Here is a 27,865-nt window from a genome sequence, read left to right as displayed (position 1 = left end):
TAAATAGGACTACTCATATGGACATTACCCTTCTACTGTCATTGTATGGGAAAGGTTTACTGTTGGAAGAGTGTTATCAAATGTTTGCTTACCAGCATGTTTTAAAAGCCAGTGTTTGACAAAAGTAACAATTAGAAAACTTACACTCGCGTTCCAGTGAGTCAGGTTAACTCAGGAACGTTTCCCATACGACAATGTAAAGTGCTACTTTTCTGTTCTTTGGCTTCATTTTTAAATTTATGATTCAGTCTCATGTTCCCTTTTTCATTATACTTAGCACTTACAACTCATTCTTTCTTGTATAAATCTGCATACTGTAAAGTTTTGACTATTATGCATTCAAGCACTCTTTGGTATGCAGTTTGTGGTATCCATGTTCTTATGGTGTCTTCAAGACATGTCTGATAGATCGTATTTACAAGCTGAATGCACATGAACACCGCAATAAAGTTGTTATTACGAGTGGGAAACTAGAAATTTACTTTAAGCCCAGAGTTTCTGAAAAGGACATCTCCATCTTGTTCCAAACAAAGTATCATAATTCATAATCACGTCAAAATTACAATTTGTCAACTCGTAAGTATGAACGTCCCAGAAGGACTTGAACGCAGCATTAGTTTGTGTGTTCTTTCCCTGTTTCCTTGTTTTTAAAGTATGCTGTCATTGGTTTCCATGGTTTCTCATTTTGTTCACCTGTTTTTAATTTAATTCTCATTTACCCTGTGTATGTTTAGACCTGTGGTTCAGTTCAGTGTTTGTCCTTTATTTTCAAGTTTTATTTTGTATGTTTTGTTTTACTATTCTCCTGCATTTTCCTTGTGCTCCTGGGTATTTTGTTTAGTATCTGTACCACATGCGCATAGATCCTCGCCTCAGCTCTTTTCTGTCTGCAAACAACCCATGACATAGGCCTATATACAGTATATGTGTGTGTGTGTGTATAAATGACAGATATGATGCATGTTGTCTTGCTTATTTTGTAAAAGAACATGATCTGTTTAGGTTCAAACTAACTAATCATCATTTACTCACCCTCATGTGGTTCCAAAACATGTATGAGTCTCTTTCTTCGGAAGAATGTTGCTGGTAGCTACTGAATTGTTTACGTTTGTTTCGTTTTTATTTTTGTTTTTTTCCTACTATGGAAGTCAAAGGCTACCAGCAACTGTTTGGTTATATATATATATTTATGTATATTTTTATATATATATATAAATATACATACATATATACATATATACATATATATATATATATAAATATATATATATATATATATATATAAGCACTGTTTTTGCTATATTTGTGCATTGTAGAGGTGTTTCTGAATAGCAATAGCAGAACACAAAACTGCTCTGTCTATATCCGTGTGCTAGAGCTCCTTTTTAAATGGGGTCTATGGGAATTTCTGTATTAAAATAATGACAATAGTTATGTTTGTATCGGCAACAAGACATACCATATGCTACTAGTTAGCACTGAACGAAAATGGCTTTAATGGAAGTTTCCTGACATAGTTGCTCTAAAATTTGTTTTTGGAAAGGACATTGTTTTTAAACACAAAGACAAGAAGTAAATAATAGAAGTAAACTCAAAAATAACAACAAGCTCATGAGACAAAGTTTATGTGAAGATATCAAAAGGGTCTGGAAGATTTGTCCTGAGTATGCGCTTAATTATTAGTATGTGCGATCTGAACACGCCTACATGAAAGATTTTGTGCAGACTCCAGCTGGACGATGACACTCATGTCTTTGTTTTTGAGACATAAAATTACCCCCACGTTTTTTTTTTTTTTTGACATTTAGACTTTTTGAATCAAAAATATTGTTGACGTGAGAATGTTGCACAGTTCTCTGCTATTTATGAGATGACTATTTACAATTGCCAAGACTCAAAGGGCACTATATTCATTAGATTCTTCTCAATAGAATTCTGTTATTTATTTAAACAGTTACTTGATAGCCATACAGTGACTTGACCTTAGACATTTGCACGAAAGTGAAAAAGGTTTTTCCACAAACATGCTATATAATAGTTTGATGTCCCTCTTTTTAGGTGGCATTAGAGGCAAAAAAAAAATCATGTTTTTGATTTGGGAGCTTTTAAATGTTACAAATAGTTTTCTAACATACAATTTACTTTCTCGTTATTTACAAATATTACTGACTTGAGTTTATCAAGTCACTATATCAAGCATTTGTCTTGTTCCACTGTTTGTGCAATGTGACACATCCAGACATCATGGATTATAATGTGCTCTGTTTATTGTTAGGAACATTAACTGTTGGTTATCGGTGAATGCTGTCAGTATAATAAAATTACATGAGGTGAAATATGCTTTGCATCACTAAAAACCAGCTGTTTATGGTTTAGATGAGCAGGCATATGTGCATAATGTGGACACGTATTCATAAAGACATGAAGACTTGCAAGTATGGCATCCAGGTGTTGTGTTATTACACATTCACCAAACTTTCAGAGCTCTTCTGTGGGTCATTCGTCATTCATGCTCAACAAATTTTTCAGTCAGACTAACTCATGCTTAGGAAAACTCCAGCTGCAGACAAAATTGCAACCCTACAAACGCCCACAAACCCATTTACAACTCCTTCGTGCTTTATCTAGTTTTACTCCCTTGGGCAAGATGTATAGCACTATTATGGAAACAATGACTGTGTTCTTTTCTAGTGTTTTTAAAAGCTTTCACTGTTCTAACTCACTTAACTAAGCTCCTCTACTAGAAATTAACACTCAATAGGAATATCATGTTCGACTCTAAAACAAAAGTATATATTTATTTTTACCGACATCTTAACTATGACTGTATCACGTTCAATATAGAGAGAAAAAAAAAAATGTTGTATCCACTATATTTGCTTCTTCAAAACAACAAAAGAAGCTACTGATAAAGAAAGAAAGATAGAAAGAAGAAAAAATATAGACCTCCACAAGCTTTTATGCTTGGGGTTGCCAGATGTCAGACATTTAACCCTTTAGGCGGCAGGGTTTTTTTTTTGTTTTTTTTTTTGGAAAAATGCTGGATTTTGACCTCAATATTTCAAAAGATTGTTGCTTGTAAGGGCTTAAAGATAGAGGTCTACTGTAAATTAGAAAAATGTTGGGCATGACTGAAAGTTTATGTGGGGTGTAAATATACTCATCTAATTTGCATATTATGATGCCATCAGGGGTGGACACCTTGAATTTCACAATATTCAGGAAATAGTAGATATTGAATTGATGTTTGAACTTATTTGCATGTTGTTGTTGTTGTTGTTGTTTTAGTCTTCTTATCCTCATTCCACATGATCATAAAAGAGGAAACCAAGAATAAAACAGGAGAACAATGGAGACCAATCTAATACCGATCGTCTTTTCCAAAAGGCAAATAACATTTGCAACACATCCTCACAGTACAACTTTTTATTAGCCATTTGGCGATTTTCTCTCACAAATTTCACAATTTACTCGCACGCTATGAACTGAACTGCCTCCGCATGAATGACTTGATAGCTCACTTGCTCTGCTATTTCCTTAAACACGTTGAATAGGAACATGACATAATTTTGGTCTAGAATCAAAGTACTACATGTCTGCCACCTAGTGGCAGGGAATACAATGAGATATTACACCATATTAGGAAATACAGTCTTTTTTATAAAGTATGACGTCTTGTCGCAATTTTGCGACTTTTGTGCTTAAAGGGTTAAGATTCGCCTTCGAGGGAGTGGCATATCAATACACAGTTCTTCCATTCAGACTGTCCCTGGCTTCCTGCACTTTTTCTCCTCTGAGACAGATGGGAATATGCGTTCTGAATTACCTCAATAACTGGCTCATTTTAGCCCAGTCAGAAGACGAGCTACTCCCTCACAGATCCTTCCTCCTTAGCCACTTAGAATGTCTGGGACTCAGGGTCAGTTTTGCCAAGAGCGCACTGTCTCCCAGCCAACGGATATCGTTCCTGGGAGCAGTTTTCAACTCAGCCCAAATGAGGGTGACAGTCACGCCAGAACACTGCACTGCAAACCAACTTTTGGCCACTGGTAGAAAGAGGAAGGTAAGCTACACATCAACTACCTGGAAATGCTGGCAGTGTGTTTGGGCCTTCAAACCTTCTTGCCAGACCTGAGGGGACACCACATCCTAGTCCCAGGGAGGGAACTCCTCGAAGCCCCTTTTTAATCTAGTAGAGACCCTCTTGGAATGGGCTCAGCTCAAATTGCGTTTGCTGAGAGAGACACACGTGCCGGGCAGGTTGAACCAAGGAGCAGACGTGCTATCTCAGAGCAATGTCCCCTCAGAAGAGTGGATGCTCCACCCGCAAAGGGTTTGGAGAATCTGGGAAATCTTTGGCAAGGCAGAAGTCAACCTCTTTGCCTTAAAAGACAGCTCTCATTGCCCAACTTATTTCTAGAAGGACATGGATGCATTGGTCCACAACTGGCCCATCCTCCTGTTTATGTTCTGATCCTGTAGGTAATCAGACAAATTAGGGAACAAAAGCTCAAGGTTCTGTTAGTAGCCCCACTCTGGAGGAACCAATACTGGTTCACAGAGCTGTCTCAGCTGCTGGTGGCAGCTCCATGGCCCATTCCCCTGAGACGGGACCTCCTCTCTCAGGTGAACAGAATAATATGGCACCCCCAGCCCGAGCTGTGGGCTCTGCACCTTTGGCTTCTCGTTGGGAGCCTGCGGACCTCCCTGAGAGCGTAATAAATACAGCTTCTCAGGCTAGAACACTGTCTATGAGATGCCTCTATGCTTTTAAATGGTCCGGCTTCTCTGCCTGCTGCACAACCTGCAGTGCAGACCCAGCTTCCTGTGACATATCTCTGATATTGTCCTTCCTGCAAGAGCTGTTGGATAAGGGCTGTTTCCCTTCCACGCTCAAGGTCTATGTAGCAGCCATAGCAGCCTATCACGCTCCTATAGCTAGCAATCGGTGGGCAGAAACAACTTGGTTGTTTGCTTTATAAAGGGGTCTAGGAGACTTAACCCGCATCGCCCCATCACAGTCTCTACATTGGATCTGTCCACGGTGCTTTTCCCTTTAAACCGCTACAGTCCATTGACCTTCATTCTCTGACATTGAAAAACACTCTGCTACTAGCGTTGGCATCTGTAAAATGTATGGGAGATCTGCAGGCACTCTCTGCGAGCCCCACCTGCCTCAAATTCAGGCCTGGTGACTCTAAGGTCATCCTGAAGCCAAGGCATGGTTACATACCTAAAGCGCTCTCCACTTCGTTCAGAGCACAGGTTATAACTTTATTGGTGCTTCCTCCCTTTAAAAATGATCAAGAGTTGAATTTTACTCTGCCCCATCAGGGCATTGAGAATTTATATTGAGCGTTCTGCCCCAATCAGTCAGTCAGGAGCAATTCTTTATATGCTTTGGCAGCCGCACCAGGGGCCTTCTGGTCACGAAGCAGAGACTTTCCAAATGGATAGTTGATGCTATCAAGCTAACATACTCTTCTTTGGGCCTACATTGCCCCATGGGAGTAGACTAGAGGCATGGCCTCATCTTGGGCGTGGTCTAGAGTGTCCATTGCAGAGATCTGTGCGGTGGCTGGCTGTGCCTCGTCGTCCACATTTAGCAGGTTCTGGACGTCCCGACCTTACAGGCCAGGGTCGACTAAGTATGAGTCGTTCCTCTAGCATGGCACAGCAGGGTTGTACTGGTTCCCCATAGCAACTTAGCAGAGGCAGTACGAGTAAAGTATCGTTAGGGAACGTAACCTCGGTTCCCTGAGATACGGGAAGGACTACCACGTATGTAGCCATGCCATATAGCTGCATAACTCAGTTGTTGCTTAATTTGAAGTAATCTGAGGATGTTATATGCTTAAATAGCCAGATGGCCCCACCCATTCTGGCGGGCTTCGTTGCCATAGGCTTGTGCATCTCCGCTGCTGAGCCATTGGTTCATTTTTAATTCAGTGCATGAACCACTGGCCATGCAGCTACACTGCATTACTCAAAAGGTTTTAGTCATCAGATAAAAGGGAGTTTTCCCATAACGTCTTAGCAGACGCAGTACTCGTTCATGTATCTCAGGGAACTGAGGTTACGTTAGTAACCAAGTACTTTTTATTTGTTTTGTTTTGTTTTGTTTTAGTTTTCATAATGTACAGTTGTGTTCATTACATTATAATTTAGTAAATGTGATAATTTAATAAAACTGAATGTAATAAAAAATCATTTTAAACTTTAAAAATATATAGTTAGTAACAAAGCATATATGTGTATTTTCAGTTAAGCAGAATCATGAATATTTCTATTCTGGTGTTACCATTGCCCTGTTCATTGAGGACCAGAACCAAGGCCAAGACCATTCAAGTTCACCCCTGGTGTAATAACAATTGTAGCTTTTTTTATAACAGTACTTTTGTTACCTGTTTATTGTATGTTTTAATTAAAGACAAAAAAAACCCTTAGACGTGTTTTAAATATTTTCATCTCTTTACACTGGCTTTATTTAAAATAAGATTACTCATTATTACACCCCTATTATTTATACAGTACATACATTGCAGGTGAATTTTATTTTTTTTTAGTTCACTAATCAAATTTTTTTTTTTTTTGTCAAATATTTATTTTTGCCACTTTTTATGCCTTTATTTAGATAGGACAGTGAAGTTTTGACAGGAAGCGAATTGGGAGAGAGAGAAGGGGGGGTGAGATCGGGAAAAGTCCACAAGCCAGGATTTGAACTCGGGTCGCCCAAAGCGCAACAGCGCTATATGTCGATGCACCAACCACAAGGCTATCAGTGCCGACATACTAATCACATTTTAAAGAAGTCCACCTCCAGAACAACAATTCACAAATAATTTACTCACCCCCTTGTAATCCAAGATGTTCATGTCTTTCTGTCTTCAGTCGTAAAGAAATTATGGTTTTTGAGGAAAACATTTCAGGATTTTTCTCCATATAATGGACTTGATTGGTGCCCCGAATTTGAACTTCCAAAATGTAGTTTAAATGCAGCTTCAAAAGGCTCTAAACGATCCCAGCCGAGGAAGAAGGGTCTTATCTAGCCTAACGATCTGTAATTTTTTTCAGAAAATAAAAATTTGTATACTTTTTAAGCACAAAAGGTCGTGTAGCACAGGTCCTGGGATGCGTGTTCATGTACTATTGAATCATGTCAAAAGGTCACGCCGGAACTACAGACCCAGTGTTTACAAAGCGAACACGCAAAGACTAAGAAAGTGCAAGTAAGTCAAACACTGTTAACAAACAAAAAGGTACAATGGTGTCGGACGATTCTGAAGTTGTAGGAGAAAATACGATGGAGTTTTTCACCATACTCTACCTTTTTTAGCCAGTGTACACAGAACTTAGACGTAATTCGTAGTAGTGATGGGAAGTTCGGATCAATTTACCAACTTGGACATTTGAGTCTCGTACAGCAAAATGAACGAATCTCTTTTCGAGTCATTTCGTTCATTTCGATCATTTTAGCAAAATATAATTAAAATGTTATGTTACTTCCCTAACACATCTACTGCTTACACAAACGTTGATCACACTACAAGAAAAAACTATAATGCTATAAGAAACAGAAAAGATTAATTCATTGTTTACCAGGGTCTTTAGTCTATGATTAGCTCACCTCACCTCTTATCTGACAAGTTTTCAGGTTTGAGTCATTTTTTCATCACGTGACAGCCCCATAAGCTCAACCAAAGCAGTGTGAGCCAGAAAAAGAATTGATTAGTTCATTTCTCGAGTCTTTGGGTTTGAGTCGTTTGTTCATCACGTGACAGCCCCATAAGATGAACAAATGACTCGAAAAACCCGAAGACTCGAAACAAGTGAACTAATTGCAGTACAGAACCTAATAGGATGTTGCGCATGCATGACTGAACGAATCACTCCCCGAGACGACTCGTTCCCGAGTCACATTAAAGATTCGTTCAAAATGAATGAACCGTTCAAGAATGACCCATCACTAATTCGTAGCATCGTGAACGTGCATCACAGAGTCTGTGCTACACAAGCTTTTGTGCTTAAAAAGTATACCTTTTTTTTTCCAAAAAAAGGACTGATTGTTTCGCTAGATAAGACCCTTCTTCCTCGGCTGGGATCGTTTAGAGACCTTTGAAGCTGCATTTAAACTACATTTTGGAAGTTCAATATCGGAGCACCAATGAAGTCCATTATATGAAGAAAAATCCTGAAATGTTTTCCTCAAAAACCATATTTTCTTTATGACTGAGGCATGAACATCTTGGACGACAAAGGGGTGAGTAAATTATTTGTAAATTGTTGTTCTGGAAGTGGACTTCTCCTTTAATATTGTGATTATATTGTGATTATATTTGTTAAACCAAAAGGGAAACACATTTCTAACAACGGTGAGTAAAAATACATATATTATTATTTATTATCATTAATAATTTTAGACATCTGGATCCCATTCTATGTTTACTGACTATCACACTGTGAAGAGCATCAACCTTTGATCAAAATGGTGAACTTTCTTACATTCTGAAAGAATGAAAATAGCAGTTTGATGCCATGGTGAATGCCATGGACAGTTCTATCCTATCACACTTGTGGGGAAGTTAATGCATGTTGTGGTGTTGGATACTGCATTGAACACGACATGTGCTCAAGTTAATTTGAGGTTGTATTAAACTGTGTAGTACTCACAGGCTTACCATCAGCACCAGCTGGGCCAGGTTGACCAGGATCTCCTGTTCTTCCCTGTTCTCCCTAGAGAATGTAAAAATGATGTATTATAAATATTATTAACATAATTTCATTACAAAATTGGGATTCATTTTAAAATAGATTTCTAACTAGTTGTATTTTTACCAGTGGGTTATAGCTAGTTTGGACAAACAACAACATTTTAAAGCATTTAAAGGGGGTCATGAAATGGAGAATCAAAATGATCTTGATTTATACACATAAGAGGTTACTTCACATTAAAAACATACTGCAAGTTTCAGAACTTAAAACTAACTCCCTAGTTTAAATAATAATTATTATTTTCTGCCCCTTTAATACGCCAGGATTTGAAATCGTGAGAATTGTAACATCACAATTTCCCCCTCGACATGCCCATTCATATGCATCATCATAGTATGTAATTGCTGAAGTGTGTTCTGAACAGCTCATGTCATGTCAATCACAAGAGCAATACTGCTATTGGATAAACATGTCAAGTAAGACATGCAAACTCAAACACTGTTTCAGTGGATGTAAAGAAAAAATAGCTCCAATAGGCTCTGCATAGCCTTCGTGAAGAGCATAAGAAATGCATGGCGAAAATGAGGGTAGAAAATGCTCACTTCTACAAATCTTTTTGTGTGTGTGTGTGTGTGTGTGTGCAAAAAAAAAAAAAACCTTCATAAAACATTTATAAACTAATCAAAAAAAAAATCTGAAACTGTATTTAATGATGCCTTTATGAACAAATGAACAGTATATGAATGGTACAATTTAAAAAAAAAAAACAGTATAATAAAAATGAATACATGAAACTGTATAAAAACGGTATGAAAGTACAGTAATGTACTCAATCTGTCTGTAATCACCACGTGCAGTCAAGGAAATCTTTCCGCAAACTGTTTAGAATTCTGTTTAGGACCATTTTACTGTGATCACCTGCTGAAAAGAAGCATGTGTTTTCAAGCATAGGCTTGACCTTATAAACTTCAAACTTGCCTTTTGGAAACTTTTATGTGCAATGCAATGACTGTTGATGCAATGAAGAGATTATATAAGCTGTTCTGTTACATAAAAATTGACTAAAGGGGCTGAGATATAGACTATTGTACCTTCATTCCTGGGGCACCAGGTGGCCCAGGTGGACAGACGCATGGCTCTGGGGTTGGGTCAATGTCACCTGGTCCATTAGCACACTGAAGAAAAAAAATAGCAGAAATTGTTTTGTTGCAGGGCATTTCATAAAGCGTGTAGTGTCATACATAATTCCCTTTTTGTGGCATAAGCTAAACTTTGTGGCAAAAACCGAAACAACGTACAATTTCTCATTTCACAGCAGCCAATTTTGTTCATAGATTCATTCATTCAGCAGTACGGTCCAGTAGTTCTAAAATAGCCAAATAGCAGCAGTAGAAAAACAGCACAATTGTTGAACCTGTTTCACGACATTAGCCGCTTGAAATCAAAGTGAACAATTCTTATTTTTATGGAATATACCATGATTTTTTGGACATGGTACTATGATAATACTATATGATATGCTTTGAAGTACAGTGGAGTACCATAGTACTGCAACAGTACTTTCATTCAATGCTTTTGTCAGTGAGGTTCACGGCAGCATCATTCAGCCATACATTCTCAAAGCTGCTGACAGTCCACTGAAAGATTTTTTCCAGCTATGACAATGCTTAGACACTCCAAAAAAACATGAGGCAAATCTTACCTCTGCAATTCAAAATGATATTATCAGTTACTTTTGAAAGCGAGCAAAGCCATCTTCAAAAGTACATACCTCTCCGTCCTAAAAATAAAAGGAGCAAAAATACATAAAAGGGCCAGGGCAAAAACAATAACTTAGCTTAGAGGTGCAAGGCTGCAACATGCGCAAGCAAAAAAAGGAAAATGACATGAAATAAAGTGTTTGCCACAGTGTTTATAAATGGCCTAAATCTCTAAACAGTAAATCTGCAAGAGACTAGTGCCAAGTCAGGCAAACTGAGTTTGTGAACTAAGAACAATGACAAGGCCAGCATTACATAAAGATGTGACTGACTTTCTAATAAACGCTTCTGAGCAAATATCATGCTCTGTTTGAAACTGAGAAGATTCTTTTATGTTGTCAGTGCAACTGAACAGATTAGATAAGATTAGTACATTAAAAACATTCTAAAACACATTGGACTGAAATGATAGGAATTACAAAAATAAACAAATGAACAAAGTCCTCAGTGTTTTATTGTTTTACTTCTTAGGTTTTTAAAGACAGAATCATCTGGTAATAAGATAAAGTATTTTAAATATCAAGTCACTCTTAATACGATATGACATTAATAGGTGGAATATATTTGAATGGGCCAAAACAGAAACATCCAAGATACTCACAACTCCAGGTATTTCGCAGGCTGTTTCTCTGTTATTCTGCTCAGGGTCACAGTAGATTCTGAGTTTTTGTACTTCAAACTGTTCAGAAAGAGGGTGGGAGAGAGAGAGAAAGAAAAATGCAGGTAGTTTTAGAAAAGTCAAGGCCTCGGGCTGTAGGAAAGGGGAAAGGTGTTCTCTGTTGCATATAAAACACATTTGGTGTCAACATGACATGGTGTCTGAATTTCCACAAGAACACTGCTGTGTTGCACATGTTGAAATTGTTCCATGTTATGTTTATTCTTTGGCAAAAGATCACAAACACACACAAATATTTCAATAACTTCCAATATTCCTTCATAAAACTGTATAATATGCTTCGTCATTATTTTGTTAACTTCATACGCCAGAAGTATTAAAACCAATATCATATGTTTTTTCCTCTTTATTTCTATTTATTTTTACTAGGGAATTTTGCTGCACTTACGCCATGCCATGATGCTGCATTCACACCACATCCGACAACATGGAAAGCTATGAGTAAAATGTCACGTGTTGTCATCTCGGAATTAAGGCAGCATAATTCTGAGATGAAAACGTGTGACATACTCTTATCTGAATTGTGTGTTTCTATGGCAACACTATCAACGTCGAAGCCCTCACGTGTTCCTGAACTCGTAAATAAAACTTGTAAACTCAGAGGCTGCATCCGAAAGCTCTAAAATGCTGCCTTCGGAGGCAGCATTCCAAGGCACGACGGCGTCAAGGAACGTCCAAATTCAAATTCTGCTTCACTTCCTGTCTCCGGAGGTACCTTCTTCTGATCGAATTTTGAAGGCAGCATTCGATTTCCCACAATCCTATGCCCATGTGTCATATAGGCTTTATAAATAAAGATATTCAGATGAAATTAAATTTGTTACTTTATATAATAGATGAGTTCTTGACCATTATATACTTTATGAATAGTAATAGTGTAAAAAGCATAATAAATAATATTGTTTGTAATAATAGTATTTTATAAAAATGTTAAAAGGGTTCAAATCAGTAGTAAGAATAATATTGACAATATACTACCAATAATAACGAAACAGCCACTAATAACAATGACCTGGTCTGCAATAATACTTGCTTTTATTTTTTAAGCAAAAAATGCCATTCTCTGCCGTCTTTTCTGACACACAGACCTTCAGTGACAATGACACTGAGGTCTGTATGTATTATTAAATCATTTATACATAACTGTTTAAGATCGTTTTTCTACAAAATGTACAACTTAAGCGTTAGGTAACCTAGCAACGACTTCACGTTACACTCCCTCTGAAGTCTGTCCGAAACTGTTTCTTGAGTTGCCTTCTTAGTCTTCGAAGTCACTGCCTGATAGGGCCACGAGGCAGCTACTCAGCTGACTAGGCTTTCGGGCGCAGCCGGAATGTTTTTAGAATTACGATTTAAACCAGTTACAGATGTACCACGTGACCGCCGTCAGATTCGTTTTGGCGCTACTTAGGGGTTGTAGCTAGTAGGGATACCGCTCCAACCGGAAACTAACAATGAAATGAATTATTCTACCTATTGGATTGTGTTGTTTTTTAACGTGTACACCTACCCCAACCCTAAACTTAGCCCTTACTATACTATAAAAACAGTTTTATTGTTGTACAGTGTGACAAAAATAACGTTAGATTGATGTGCACATGCCCAGTAGCTAGAGCTGTATTCCTTCTAGCCTTAACCCTACTTAGGCGCTACCTCCGAGTCCGACAACATGGAAAGCTATGAGTAAAATGTCACGTGTTGTCATCTCGAAATTACGGTAATTACGACATGGCGTGAAGGCAGCATTAGTAGTAGTCCAATGAAAGAGTTGTAAATTAATTCATTTAGTTTATTGGAGTTTTTTTTGGGAAAGGCCCAAACAAAGCTATCCTTAGAAAGGTGCAAATCTTTTGGAAATTGTTCTGTGTCTGTCTACAAAGATCATTTTCACTTGATCTGTGAGAAATGTGGGGAGTGAAGTTTCAGACTAAAAAGTGATTTAGACAAGGTACAATCGTAATGCATATATAAAAGGAAAGTGAACAAGTGAACATGTTTGATATATTAAAACATTTGTATGTGACCAATTATTAAAATTATCGCATGTCATTTTTGGTTCATGCATTGTTGGGTTAAATAAAACAGCCCAGCATATTGGGTCACATTTAACCCAACCCTGCTGGGTTTGTCCACTTTTGACCCAGGTCTGGGTTGCCAAAATGACCCAGATTTTGGTGTTTTTGATCCAGCATATTTTTAGAGTGCAGACTGTATTAGGTTAGTGTCAACGAGATAGCTGTTTGCACATTATTCCCACACACAACTGAAGAAACCTGCCAGTGGTGGCTTCTGCTTAGTCTTGCAGGTTAAGTATTTCTGAATGAACTTGACATGTAGCATGTCAGTTCTATGTGGTATGTAAGATACGTGCTGTCTTTCTTCAAATACACTGCGCATCCAGTCAGATCAATAGGAATAGTGCGCTCATTGTGTTGTAAAAGCATGTATCATGAAACTCTCTGTAAGGCTCAGTGTTCAAGTGTAGGCGAGTAAAGATATAGCTGTATTAAACTTATTCTTAGCCTCTAACTGAATCACTGCCGAGTGAAATCTAAAAATGTATTAGCCAATGAGTAATGATTTAGTTGCCTGCGTGAAATGTAGCCACATATGTGAGTGATTTACTCAAGGGTTGGAGCCTTCTATTATAATGATTTGGAAAAAGCTAACTTTAGCTATCAAAATGTAAAGAAAAATCCCTCTTCAGTGTGCCTGAAAGGCATCTCAACATCACATCTCCACAGCACCACCCAGTTTATTCAGTAAGATTTAGGTGAGATAATCGCTAAGAAAGTTTGGTCTGTAGAATAGAATCCAAGAATTTACTGGTGTACTTACAGGGACAGTTGTTTCTTTAGTGACGTACTTCCCAACCTGTGTATGTCCATTAATAAAAATACCATCAGGAGGCTCCAGTGCCAAGGTTTCAATTTCCAAATCATCAACGTAGAGAGTGACATCTTCCTCTGTCACTAGAAGCCGCAGCTGATGCCATTTTTCATCAAATAGTTTCTGTGACACACATAAAGCAGAACACGAATGATAGTGTTTTACACCATGTACAATTTTTAGATCACTACATTTAGTTCATATACCATAAATGTGAGTTTATGAGGAGGATAATAATGTTTGAGTAAACTCATTCAGTAGCACTGGCACCATAAATGAAAGATCCATGGGAACCGTTTCTATTTTTCATTAAATAATAAGACCTACTAGCACTCTGCATCACCTAACTTTGAGTTCTCATCATTTAAATTCTAGAAAATCTTTCTATAAAAAGTGTATAGAGAGAATGTACATTAAATGGAAAAGATCGCATTTATTATGTATAAAAATCCATAAGTGTTTTTTTGTTTGTCCAGTTTCCACCAACTGGTAACTGGTAAGTCTGGTTATCCTATATACTTGGCTAACATGGGATCGGAGTCCACTGTTAAGGGATGTTCTGTATGAAATTTATCTGACATTGTTGTATCCCTGCTGAAACCAGCTTAGGCACACATGCATTTCCAGGCTGGATTGGTGCAGATTTAGCTGGTGGACCAAGACTTCAACAAGCATGGTTCTTTTTGGTGAAGCTAGAAAGGCTCAATCATTAAGACAGCAGCACATCAGTTGAGGTTCTCCAGCTTCCAGAACACAATCATGTCAGCATGGATTTTCTAGGTGTATGAAACTTTAACTGAGGGAGAATGAATTGATGAAACTGCCTAATCGGGACTGAGTTCATGCATTGTTTCAGCGTTCTCCTGTCAAGCTGTGTGTTTACCTTAGCAGGTGGTTTAGTGAAAACCACAGTTTGAGTTCCACTTGAAGTGCTGCTTGTGGTGGTTGTGAACATCACTGTTCTGTCCAGACCATTTAGAGTAACAGCCATTTGAGGTTTTTCATCCTTAGTCTGTATCCGCCATAGATCCCACTTCTCCATAACCACAGAGCCTTTGTACTTGAGCGTGGCCACAAAAACATAGGATGGTGGGAGTCCGCCTGGAAATAGCATCCTATGGACATTAAGATGAGAAGACACTGTTTCACTTTGAACAGAATATACTTGCAAGAACAGAGAAGCCTGATATCAGAAGAAACTTTACCTAGTGCTTTCACTCAGGTCAACCCGGGATGTCACCTGGTAAGCTTTGCTGCCATAAAAAGATCCTTGTGTCTTTTTAGCCTTTTTAGCCAAGTTGAGATGGAGGAGAATGTCAAATCCTTTCTCATCTCGAGAATTGATTGGAATCTTTGCTGGACATACAGTCTCTAAGGCACGTTAAATGGAGAAAACAAGGTAAATTCCCACACAGCAAAAAAGCATGAATCCAAGTTAAGCTAACTGAGCAACCCTATCATTCCTCTGCCTTTAATATCACAGCAATATGTGCAATGTGCGGTAAGGGTTAAAAATGGCTGGAAAGGGTTAAATATTTATGGAACGCAGTGGTTTATTTTATTTGGCTTGAAGACTAGTCTTAAAAAATCGTAGGAAGACCTTGGCATGGAACACTGGACATTGTGCAAATATGCAGTCCAACTAAAGAATGTCCCCGCCATTGCAAATAGCAGACAAGAGATGACCTCTTCTGTCATAAAGTGCCTTAATCATTAGCTTTTCCAGTGTCCGGAAAAAAAAAAATCATGAGCTTCAGGAGTCTTAGCAAATTTTTATGGAGGGCAGTTTTTCCAACCTAATGGCTATATTGCACTCCAGTTTTTATTTTCGCTTTTTAACAAGTCTGTGTGGAGCTGTTGCTGAGTAATCCATTGTTAGAACAGAAAAGCGCCTTGAGAAATATGCTTCCTCCCCATTTCAAGACCTGCCGCTGATCAGGTCTGGCATTTGATCACATCTTTTCCACCATTGTTACACTTTAATAAGTCCTATTTATGCTTTTCAACAGACCTAACTGCAAATCCAACCCATACCCCACAGTAATGAAATAATTTTGGCTGGAGGGAACTATACAAACTTGACATTTGCAGCTGCCAGAATTGGATTAGCAGTGTATAAACATCTCCGAATCACTGGCCTTTTGCAGAACTCTTAAATAATCTAACTGGCTTGTTTGCAAGCTTACTGGAATTGTATGTCACAGTCTTTGAAACATGTTCAGCAATGTATGATCCTGATTTCACACTTTTGGACAATTTACAGCCACGTTGGTGAACTCAGAACACCTGGATGTTGCAGGGTGTAAATCAAACTGTGATCGGCGCATTGAGGAGAGAGGCACCAAATTACCCATGCATCTCAAACATGGAGATGCCATAAACCTGTCTCCACTGGTATATGACATGGTAAAGCTACAAGGTCTTGATCCCCTGTGGTAGCTCAAGGCCATAAGGCTGCATAATTTCATTGGGACACATGTGAAAACTATTACACGAATGAATTTGAAAATGTCGCAAATGAAACAAAAAAAGCTTGGAGACACGGAGGAACGGTACATGGAGGCTTACCTTCACACAGCTTCTGCCTAATAACTTCACGGATCTTTGCGATAGCTTTATAGTCCTCCACAGAAAAAACATAGGTTGAGGATGGTTTGTTGGCAATGGCCCTGAGCTCTGCCTCCTCGGTCTCAGAACCCACGCCGATCGCGAACAGAATGATCCCCTTTTTCCTCGCGGCTTCAGCAGCTGCCAGCACTTCATCTTGTGATTTCCCGTCCGTCAGAACCACAGCAATTTTTGCAATGCCATTCGGACCGCGCTCGGACAAGGCGAAGAGTTTGTCGTTGGCGAACTTGATAGCCTTCCCTGTGTTTGTGTTCCCACCCATGTATTCTATGGACTCCATGGCCTTGATGAGGTTGCTGCTTGAGAAATGTTTTCCCAGGGGTATATGCAAGAAGGGGTCGTCGCTATATTGCACCACCCCGACCTGCGTAAACTTCTGACCGATGTTGAAGCTCATGGTGATATTCACCAGCCACCGTTTGACAATCTCAAAGTTTACGTCATCCACACTCCATGATCCATCGAGTATGAATACTAAATCGCTCGGCGCTGTCCTACAACCTGAAATTGGGAAACGAAGACGAGATTTTGTACTGCGTGAGTTGACCTCTCACACTACAAGGCACATTTTGGACACTTGACTCCAAGGTTCTATCTTCTATCAAGTTATCGACAGTCTGCCCTGTGCTCTTAACTGAATGACCAAACTGGTCTAAAGGAGTTGCAGAAATTGTTGCATTTGCTCTGTATTAAGACAGCCACAATGAACACTGCATCATTAGGTGATGTTATCTGAGTCAAAAGTCTTCATGCAACAGACACTAATGAAGATGAGAGAAGCACGCTTACTTAATCTCATGTCCTCATCTTGTGCTGTGCAAAACAAGTGAAGGAGCATGAAGTAAAGACACCAAAACACAAAATGCATGGATCTCATTTTGCAACCCATGTTCCTGAAGTACCAAGCTCCAGTTTAGCACCTGAAGAGAAATGAAGATAAGACATGCATTTCTTAGATGTCTTCACATGAATGCCATTGGATTTGCAGATGTTTAGTTTTTATAGGTTTGTTAAATGAATAACATGCTTTCTGTAATCAATGTCAACATCTCAACCAAAACAGCTGAGCTGCAGTTTTATTGCATTTGTTGCGCACAGGATACAAGGCGGTTAATTCGGTCCATGCTAACAAAGATGGTTGTGCGTTTGTAGGCTTGAATTTGAAAACCAGAGAATGGAAATGAAGGTTGTGTGCACACTTTTTGTATAACTGGAATGAGAAACAGACATATTATGCAATACTTCTCTGTCATTTGAACATCTCAATTCAATCAATGACATAATTGTCCAATTATTTTTAAAGGATTTTTCAGGGTCCTTTACAGGTTAAGCTCAACAGATAGCATTTGTGGCATGGCATTAATTACCCTTATTTTCCTCTTAAAACTCAGTGAGGCACTTCAAAATTAAAAGCAAAAATGCGAAGCTTATCATTTTAAGCACTCTCATTCATACGTCAGTCAGAACTTGTGTATTGCTTGAGATGTTAGGTTCTTGTCATTTTTATGGTTGTCAAAGTTGTAAGAATGCATATAACTTGACACAAAACACGGATTAGTAACTGATTTTTTCACTCTAAAATCATGCTGACATGCATATTGTTTACATCTTGTAACTACACTTTTGAAACGGTAACCATTTTTATGTTTACAGATTGACCCCATTCACTTTCAATGTGGTATGCGAAAGTTTGGGAATTCCTTGCAGAATCTGTGAAAATGTGAATAATTTTAACAAAATAAGAGATCATACAAAATGCATGTTTTTTTTTTTTTTTTTTAATTTAGTACTGTCCTGAATAAGATATTTTACTTAAAAGATGTTTACATGTAGTCCACAAGACCAAAAATAGCTGGAATTATTAATGTAACCCCCTTCAAAAGTTTGGGAACCCTTGGTTCTTAATACTGTGTGGTTACCTGTTTGTTTTTTTTTTGTTTGTTTTTTTGTGAAGGTTGTTCATGATTCCCTTGTTTGTTCTGAACAGTTAAACTGAGCACCATTTTTCAGAAAAATACTCCAGGTCCTGCAGATTATTCAGTATTCCAGCATCTTTTGCATATTTGAACGCTTTCCCTCATTGACTGTATGATTTTGAGATCGATCTTTTCACACTGAGAACAACCGAGGGACTCAAACACAACTATTAAAAAAGGTTCAAACATTCATTGATGCTCCAGAAGGAAACCCAAAACATTAAGAGATGAGGGGTGAAAACTTTTTGAATTTAAAGATCAAAGTAAATTTGACTTACTTTGTCTTCTGGGAAACATGCAAGTATATTCTGTTGCTTCCGAAGGGCAGTACTAAATGGGGAAAAAAAAAAAATATTTCACCAAAATAAGAAAAATTTCGACATCTTCTTCCTGTTCAAAAGTTTTCACCCCCAGCTCTTAATGCATTGAGTTTCCTTCTGGAGCATCAATGAATGCTTGAACCTTTTTTAATAGTTATGTTTGAGTCCCTCAATTGTTCTCAGTGTGAAAAGATGGATCTCAAGATCATACAGTCACTGCTGGAAAGGGATCACATATGCAAAAGATGCTGGAAAACTGAAGAATCTGCAGGACCTGGAGGATTTTTCTGAAGAACAATGCTCAGTTTAACTGTTCAGAACAAACAAGGGACTCATGAACAACCATTACAAAAAAAAAAAAAAAAAAAAAAAAACAGTCATAGATCAACAGGTAACCACACACAGTGTCAAGAACTAAGGGTTCCCACACTTTTAAATGGGGTTATGTTAATAAAAAATCAGCTATTTTTGTCTTGTGGACTATATGTAAACATCTTCTATGTAAAATATCTTACTCAGGACAGTACTAAATATTGTAATACTAAATATAAAAATTACATGCATTTTGTATGATCTCTCTTATATTGTTCAAATTATTCACATTTTCACAGATTCTGCAAGGGATTCCCAAACTTTCACATGCCACTGTAATTGTGAAAATCTAAATTACTTTTTGTGGTAATCAACATTATGCCACAAATGCTGTAAAATCAGCTTAACTTATATTGAACACAGAATATTCTTGTAATTTTGGTTAACAATCTCACCAAGTAAAATCATGTCATGTTTTCAAAAAATAGTTCTTCATCTAACTCTGGCTCCTGCTGGAAACTCTGTGCTGTTTCCAGAAAGAGAAAGAACTGCAGACATTATAAAAAAAACACCGTAATAAATGAAGACCAGATATGCTCCCTTTGGAAGAGGTGGGGGTGTTTTTTGGCCATCTGATTACTGCGGTCAAACAAAGATTCCCAACACAAGTTGCCATCCTCACCAGCTGAGAGATCTGAGCATGACTGGAACATGAGCGAAACTTTTATACATCCTCCATCCTTAGTTAGTTATATGACTGGGGTTTTCCAATCTTTGATCAGGAGATGTATCATAGGACAGCCACAGTGGAACGAGCCCTCACTTCAGTGCTTTGCAAAGCCCAGCACAAGGGGAGGTATATGGAACACTCCGTTATTTTCACGAGCATGTCTGCATGCTAGGCGCTCAAACCCACACCCCCACACACACTATTCCTTGGAACTGGAAATTTTTCTGCCAGTGAATTTGTAGCTCTGAACACTGACCAAGCTCATGTTCATGTGACAAAGCCAAAGCAACTTTAGACCAAAAAAACAAGGACTGTGCAGAATGAATTTGAATTGACAGTTTGGTAACGCACCATTACTCTTGTGGAATTAATGACTACAGGTCCTGCACAAAAACTGGAAAGACATGTGTGTCTGCCAGCCTGTATCTCTAGCCATATGGCTTTTCTCTGCACCATGACCTTCTCATTGACCTTGGAAGTTATTGGGGACCTCCAGACAGTTTATGGTTCCAGTCCCAGGTCAAGATGAAGGAGACTTCGGAACGGTAATGTAGCTGGAATGCGACGTGTTTAAACATTCTTCAACTACGAAAAAGAATTGCTCCCTTAAATTTAGCCAAACCTATCCTCAGCATGTATCTTCCAAAACATGACACTTAAATCTCGGTGGAATTTCAGTGTGAGTAATTTATCGTGTTTGTAGCGATACTTGTTTGAGATTTATTTGGCGTTGATGGGTTTTGTCCAACTGAATGTGGGAGGCAGGAAACCCTTGTTGAACAGCTGATTCCTCCCTGTCCTCCAGATGAGGTGTTAACCTCTCCGTATCCTAAGCGGGAAGGGTGCCAGATATGTACGCTTTATTTAGTCGGTTTCCCAGGAAGGGCTTTTTTATTTTTTCATGTAGCTCTAATTTCGCTCCACATCTGTAGTTACTCTTGATTTATTGTGTATGGCTTGTCTTGGATCAGTTATCTTCGTGTTTTCTAACTGGCAGCCATTGTCTTAGTAAAACCCTTCTGTCTGTTTTCCATTGTACAGCTATAAATGTGCTATTGTAATGCAGTACTTTTCAATACCAAAATCAACAACCGCTGTAAGGCATGTTCAATTAGTTTGCCAACATGAGGGGAAAATAAATGGGGGGCCAAGTTCCTCAGGCTCCAGTGGAATAGCCAAAACATTATATCAGAGAGACCACCTAAATTATTTCACATAATCAAGACCGTAAAGCCAAGAGTCTACCGAGGACAGAGCTGTTACGAGGGAGTTTCCACCGAGTTACGTACGTGATCTACATGCATGTCTTACTCACAAATGGTTTGGAGAATCTCCCTTCTGATGCTCTTCCAGCTCTTCTGTGCAGGCTTTTTTAATCATCGCTGTTACCCAAACAAGGGAACACAACTCTTATGAGTGAAAGAAGGCTACATTGTTCCTTCACTTTGACCGAATAACTTGTCTGCACAGTTACCCCTGGACTGGCTGCTGGACAAAGCCCTGTTAAATAATTCCATTCATTCCTCACTTGTGACAGTGGTACAAGTCAGGAACTGATAAGCAATACTAATAAACTCGACATGCAGGTTACCTGTGCGATCAAAGATTTACAAAGAAGCTGACTAAAAAAGGACAAAGCATGTGAGGTTCTATGCATGTACAGTTTTCTCTTGCATCTTTTTAGATGTTCTCAAAAGGGATCGCATCAACCCAGCCTTCAATACACAACAGCATACCACCATCAAATGAAAGTGCAGTTTTTTAAGAAGCCCTGGATGAAATTTTTTTTTTTTTTTTTTTTTTTTTTTTACAATGACCTCATCTGTTGGGGCTACCCGAAAGATAATGAGATGTGAAACAGTATCTTCTGCATGCTGGTTGCAGCCAAAGGGAAAAAAAGTGCAAATAACACAACAGTCAAGAGAATCAATGCATCATAGTGGTTAAAGAGAGAAAAGAGCAAGATTTACCAGAGTTTGATGTGCACGAAGCTGGACTCTTATTGAATAAAATCCCCCTCACTCACACTGTCTGGTGTCTCATGGTCAGGGCTGTGCAAAGCGCAGGGTTGGAGGAGGTGGGTTTGAGGAGGCTGCAGAGTTGCAGATGTGAGCCTGCCCTCTCCATTCACCTTCCAACTCTCTCTCTCTCTCTCTCTCTCTTCCTCTTGGTTACAGAGACTGAAATAAGACACAGATAAGGAGAACTTCACTAAATAGAAGAGAAAAGGGGTCAGCCCCCTTTTTGTGGAAGCAGAAGGAAAATTATAGTAATTCCGATATTCTTCCAAGGTCGGGATTGTGTATGACAGCTGAGAGGATAAATATTGTGAGGGGGTTTTTAGGAATGGGCCAGAAGATTAGATAAGAGAACATGCTTTCACATTCTCTGAGTCTAATTTGCAGGCAGAAGGTTGTTGCCTGTTTGTTGCATCGTTCAATATGTTGTTAACTTTCAGATTCATTTCTTGGACTTTTTTTTCAGAATGTGTGGTCTTTGCTTAAGTCATTAATAATGATAGAGGAGTTCTATGTTGCATTTCTTAAAACAAGTGTTTTGTTAAATTTGCAGCTTGCAATTTATCTAAAACATAATCTGTTTGAAATGAAACAGTTTATATGTTAAGACCCACATCTTGTCTGTTGTAACAGCATTTAGACATCAAATCAGTTTTATGCAAAGCATACAATTTATCCTCTCCAAAATGTCACATTTACTGAAGTAGATATGGTATTGGAAACAAGAAATGGCTACTATTGAGTTAATGTGAATTTGAAAGCTCCTTATTTACATGTGGTTTTGGCACTAATAGTAACCTATGAGCTGTTCACGATCATTGGCTTATTATGATTTTCCAGAACATCTTTATGTTCTTCTCTGCTATATTAAGCACAAAACTTTTTTGGCATAATTATCTAAATACTCTCTAAAACTGGGTAATTTCAAACATGTTATTCACATTTTTTATGTGGAAAAATGCAGGACTGTAAACCAAATCTAATCAAATATAGTCATTTTAGTTCTAGCATCATAACATATCTGGAACCTCATCTGCATCAAAATAAAATCTCATTATGTGGAATAGTGTATACATTTGAGTAACCTTTTTGTAATAACCTTTTCTATACAACATCCTCAGAAGGTAATAGTGACCAAATCTGACCACACACACAAAAGTTGATAATAAATAGTACATGTGGTTTGTGTGCCATACTCCAAGTGTTCTGAAAGCATATGATGTTGGTGACACAGACCAAAATTTATGTTGTAATTTACTAATAACTCTCCAGTGAGATGCTGCAACCAGACTGTGTGAGTTGCCTCAAAATTCCTGACTGTTTGGTTTAGTTGCTCACACCTTTATACTACTTTTATATGGCTTTTTGTCATTTGTGGAGTTCAGAATGTCCCTGTTGAAAAACAGCATATGCTGGTTAGGTAGGTTTTGATGCTGGGATGCTGGTTTTAGCTGGTTTATGCTGGTCCTTAGCTGGTCATGTGCTGGTCCAGGACCAGTTTAAACCAGCTAAGGACCAGCAAAGAGCCAGCATAAACTAGCTAAGGACCAGCCAAAACCAGCATCCCAGCATCAAAACCTACCTAACCAGCATATGATGTTTTTTTCAGCATGGGTGTGTGAGAGGATTGATTGATTCATACTTATTTATTTGCACAGATGGCTAAAAGTCATACACGTTTGGAACAACATGAGAGTGACTGATGACAGTTCCTTTTAAATTTGGTACCGTAGGTAGGTCATAAATGAACAAACTCTTTTCTTTACACCCACAGAGCTACAGAGCTTCCAACATCTGAAATTCTAAGAAGTATACACCCACATCTTCCTGGATTCAACACTGTCAGCAAGTTCTTCAAACCCACCTAAGCTTCGCAGGAAGCAAATTAAACACGTCTCCTTGTTCAACACCCTCAAAGTAATCAAACCCTTGGACTTGGTCTAGATTGTCAACTTCAGCCAATTCTTTGGGAAACACAGAGCAGACTAAGCCCACCTGCTGATAATCACCTGCCAGACCAGCTTCTAGCTCGACAAATTCTACATCTGGGAATCCCATGGCCATAACTGATGTGTTAAACAATTGGAAGACTGGGAGAATCCTGCCGTAAGTAATGGGTATCCTCCCACAGGGATTCTTGTAATTGAAAGGTACAGCTGGACTCTTAATACTTCATATTCGGTTGGGTTTGGAATATGGCAACAAAGGCACAGCCATGAAGCGAGGGCTATGTTTGTTTCCTGAGTGGGAAAAAAACATCAGCAGTGAGGTGTCATTGCAAGCATGATGAATTGCAATGTGGTTATGTAGTTTGGAATGTTCCAGCCAACTATTATCAAATGAGGAAACTGTGGAAAACACTGACAAGCGTGCTAGAAACACAGATCATTTTAAAAGTATATCATGTCATTTATAATACAGAAGATTTTCTGAAGAAAGAGAGTTTACAGTATAGAATAAATAAAAAGTCAATAGTCTACCAAGTAAAATAGACCTTTGTGCTATTTAGCAACATGTGGATTGCCCATGTAAACGTGTAGAGCAGATTCCTTCCTGTATAAAAATTGTGTGCACTTATTAAAACATTGGTGGCCTTGTATCTACGATCCTTTCTGCTTAATAGTATAAGAAAGCCATTTCATGCCGCTAAAGCTACACATAATACAGTCCGCTGTTGTTACATTTTTGTTTTAGTTGAACCACTTTGAACTTTGGCTAAATAAATGAGCTCTCTTTGTTTTGGCAGGCTACGTCGGTAGCACTGTAATGGTGTATAATTCCATGCAATAAACGGCAATTAACATGATCACTTTTGCGGTGTGCCTGGGGGATTAGTGTGCTGTGTATTGCAGCAACAAGCCATTATGCTGACAGAGAGACGGAGGGGCAGAGGCCATAAGAATTTCCATGGAAGGAATTGGTGAAATGTTTTGAGAGGGAACACCATCTAGCCATATGAGCGTGTACGGTCTCGTGCACTTAGAGAAGGCAACGGAACACTACTGGAAGACAACCCCGAGACTCCGTCACGTAGTCTGAGAAACGGCTGTGTGAAACGCAAAGTGAAAAGCCAGTTTTGTTCTAGGAAAATATTTGTCATTCAAGTAGTTTCCAGTGTATTATTGCCTCACAATTATGTCATTACAAATATTAGTGCCAGACAGGATAACGCTGTGTTGATATAAACAAAGTGTTACTTTCACAGCAGTCAAGGGTCATTATTCAGAAGCTTGAAGAGTCAGGGCTTCATGTATTTATGCTCTCTTTATGTATCCTGTAATATGGCACGTAACCACATTCATACATAGATGACACCATGTCATGAAACCGGCAAGTTTTGCATTTTATAACGACAGATAGATTTTGTTGACTTGTGTACTTACATAATCCCAAATGTTTCGTAGAATCCAGAGAAATAAAGAATTTAACCAGTGTAACGGACTGTGTCATTGCGTCCCCTACCAATGACGTCATGCAGCCTTGATTTCTGGTTTTATTTTGTAGAAAACAGGGAAACACCAAAGACACTTTAATATGTCATGTATTTTATTAGACAGGGGATAAACAAACAGAGTAGCATTATAACAAAACTTTCAATACGCTCAAATGTATGTAGTATAATAAAACAGAGCTGCTTCCCACTGAGCAAAAGTACGTCCAAACGACGTCATTTCAACGTCTTTGTCGGACGTTGAAATGACGTCCCCTGAAGAGCCAGAATGAAAGTTTTTACAACGTCTTTTCATGACGTCTTCTGGACGTCCAATAGTGACGTTCACAGGACGTCTCTAGAAGGTTCAAATTTAGTTCAGATCTGGTCATTATGGACGTATTTTCAACGTCTTAGAAGGTCAACTGCAGTCTCATTTAGATGTCATTTATACTGTTTCTGGACATAATATATACACTCTTAGGCTGCATTCAAGTAAAAATCATGTTTATTTTATTATATTTTTTTTATTTGTACTTGTAAATAAACTTACAGACACAGTGTACAAAAACCATGAAAACATTTAAATTTTAACTTAAAATAAATATTAATTGTAATGAATGAGTAAAAGTACGTCCAAACGACGTCATTTCAACGTCTTTGTCGGACGTTGAAATGACGTCCCCTGAAGAGCCAGAATGAAAGTTTTTACAACGTCTTTTTATGACGTCTTCTGGACGTCCAATAGTGACGTTCACAGGACGTCTCTAGAAGGTTAAAATTTAGTTTAGATCTGGTCACTGTGGACGTATTTTCAGTGGATAACAACTGTAACAAATAACATACAAAACATACATTATGTTCACCTGTTGGAGCTGAACTGAGGGGGAAAAAAACGTCTAATTCTGACACGAGAAGTTTAAAACCTTCTGTACATACTAAAAAAATAGTTTAGCAGTTTCAGTATCATATTAAATAAGTTTGTGATAGGCTTAATTTAAAATAAATATTGCTTGTAATGAATGGCTCGTTTTGTCGATGCCCATGTTAATGAATCAGAGGGTAAATGTGAACGCAGAAAGAACAACACAAACAATCTTTTCAACCACATTATAATCATTATTGCTGTGTAACAGACATTTGAGTAACAGAAGTACTGGGATTAAAGTTTATAGTTAGGGTATAAACACTTATTTTCTACAGTAGCGATTAAAACGAAACTATCTTGTATGTATAGTAACGCTTAACCTCTTCCGCCAGGAGGTGGCGACAATTGCCCATTTAAAAAAGTATGTCATTGAATCATTCATTCAGGAAATTTCAATAGTCAAACAAGTCTTAATGAAGTGAGACACTGACTCCCTTCATTAAATGTTTTTATTATTATTATTATTATTTTGTTTAAATGAATATGTTTTTAAAAGTCTTAAGCAGTGAATAGTTTGTCAGAACCACTAGTAAATTGTTATTTTGTTTAGTTTTCCAATCTTTTTCTCTAGAATCGTGATCTCCAATTTATTAAAAACAAGTGGGATTTGCAATTTATCCAGAATCGTGAAGCTCTTGTTTAAATGTTGTTTATTACTGCATATTATTCCATTAAAATGGAAGTTTAATTTCATAAAGTTCAAAATACACCTAAATGTTTTTTGCATTTTGTCTTTTTCAGTTGAATAAAAGACTATTTTCCCTATATTTTAATCATTGAGGATTTCTTAAGAAAAGTTTAAAATTCTCGTCTCGTTCTCGTGAACCCAGTCTCATGTCGTCTCGTGGGATAAGTGTCTCATCACACCCCTAATATATATATATATATATATATATATATATCTGTTCTGAATGGCAATTAATTTAAATGATTTGGAAAAGTAAATTACATGTTTACATTGTTTATAATGTTTGTTAAGTTTATTAACATTTGTTTTATTTATTATTTTAAAATGTGCCTTATACACCAATGCAACTTATGCATGTTTTTTTCCTGACCTGGTGTAAAGTCTGGAAAATATGGTAAATTAGGCCTATATTGTGCTGTATTATTAAACAGTTCATATAAAATAGGGACAATTTGCACCAATAAAACAATTATATTATGTTCATTATACTCCTATCCACATTAACTTTAGCCTTAAACACTGTTATATTTATGAGGGGGTCCTTGGAAAATCTTCTTCCCTGCAAGAGGTCCCTGGCTCCAAAAACCCATGTGCTAGTGCACAGGCCTCCATATACAGCAGAGAGTCTGGTGTGGCAGGTGAAACTTCTGTCCAGGTTGACAAAACATCTCATCTCGTCTTCATGAACTGCCCTGAAAACAACATTGAAATATAAACGATTATTATTATTTTAACTACAAATATAGCTTCACAATGCTCATTATGACCGCTTTGGTAAACATATGATCAGAAAAA

At 38.0% G+C, this 27,865-nt stretch overlaps 1 protein-coding gene across 3 annotated transcripts in view; it reads right to left on the bottom strand.

Annotated features, from left to right (window-relative positions):
* Window positions 1-25,509, bottom strand: part of col21a1 (collagen, type XXI, alpha 1) — a 74,077-nt gene extending 48,568 nt beyond the window's left edge. The window contains exons 1-11 of one of the 3 annotated variants that reach the window (XM_051125962.1): window positions 25,408-25,509; window positions 21,977-22,186; window positions 18,923-18,974; window positions 17,458-17,588; window positions 16,609-17,169; window positions 15,246-15,411; window positions 14,924-15,155; window positions 13,990-14,163; window positions 11,074-11,151; window positions 9,804-9,887; window positions 8,671-8,733 (exon numbers count right to left, since the gene is read on the bottom strand). In XM_051125962.1, the coding sequence (XP_050981919.1) occupies window positions 8,671-8,733; window positions 9,804-9,887; window positions 11,074-11,151; window positions 13,990-14,163; window positions 14,924-15,155; window positions 15,246-15,411; window positions 16,609-17,169; window positions 17,458-17,557 (1,458 nt within the window). In that variant the 5' untranslated portion in view covers window positions 17,558-17,588; window positions 18,923-18,974; window positions 21,977-22,186; window positions 25,408-25,509. The remainder of the gene's footprint in view (window positions 1-8,670; window positions 8,734-9,803; window positions 9,888-11,073; window positions 11,152-13,989; window positions 14,164-14,923; window positions 15,156-15,245; window positions 15,412-16,608; window positions 17,170-17,457; window positions 17,589-18,922; window positions 18,975-21,976; window positions 22,187-25,407) is intronic. The other 2 variants (XM_051125961.1, XM_051125963.1) reach the window with 2 other exon arrangements.
* Between the last annotated feature and the right edge of the window lie 2,356 nt (window positions 25,510-27,865).

Source organism: Labeo rohita, chromosome 13 (genome assembly GCF_022985175.1).
Source record: "Labeo rohita strain BAU-BD-2019 chromosome 13, IGBB_LRoh.1.0, whole genome shotgun sequence".
Lineage (NCBI taxonomy): Eukaryota > Metazoa > Chordata > Actinopteri > Cypriniformes > Cyprinidae > Labeo > Labeo rohita.
The sequence above is the reverse complement of the archived record's forward strand: the minus strand, read 5'-3'. Positions and strand labels throughout refer to the sequence as shown.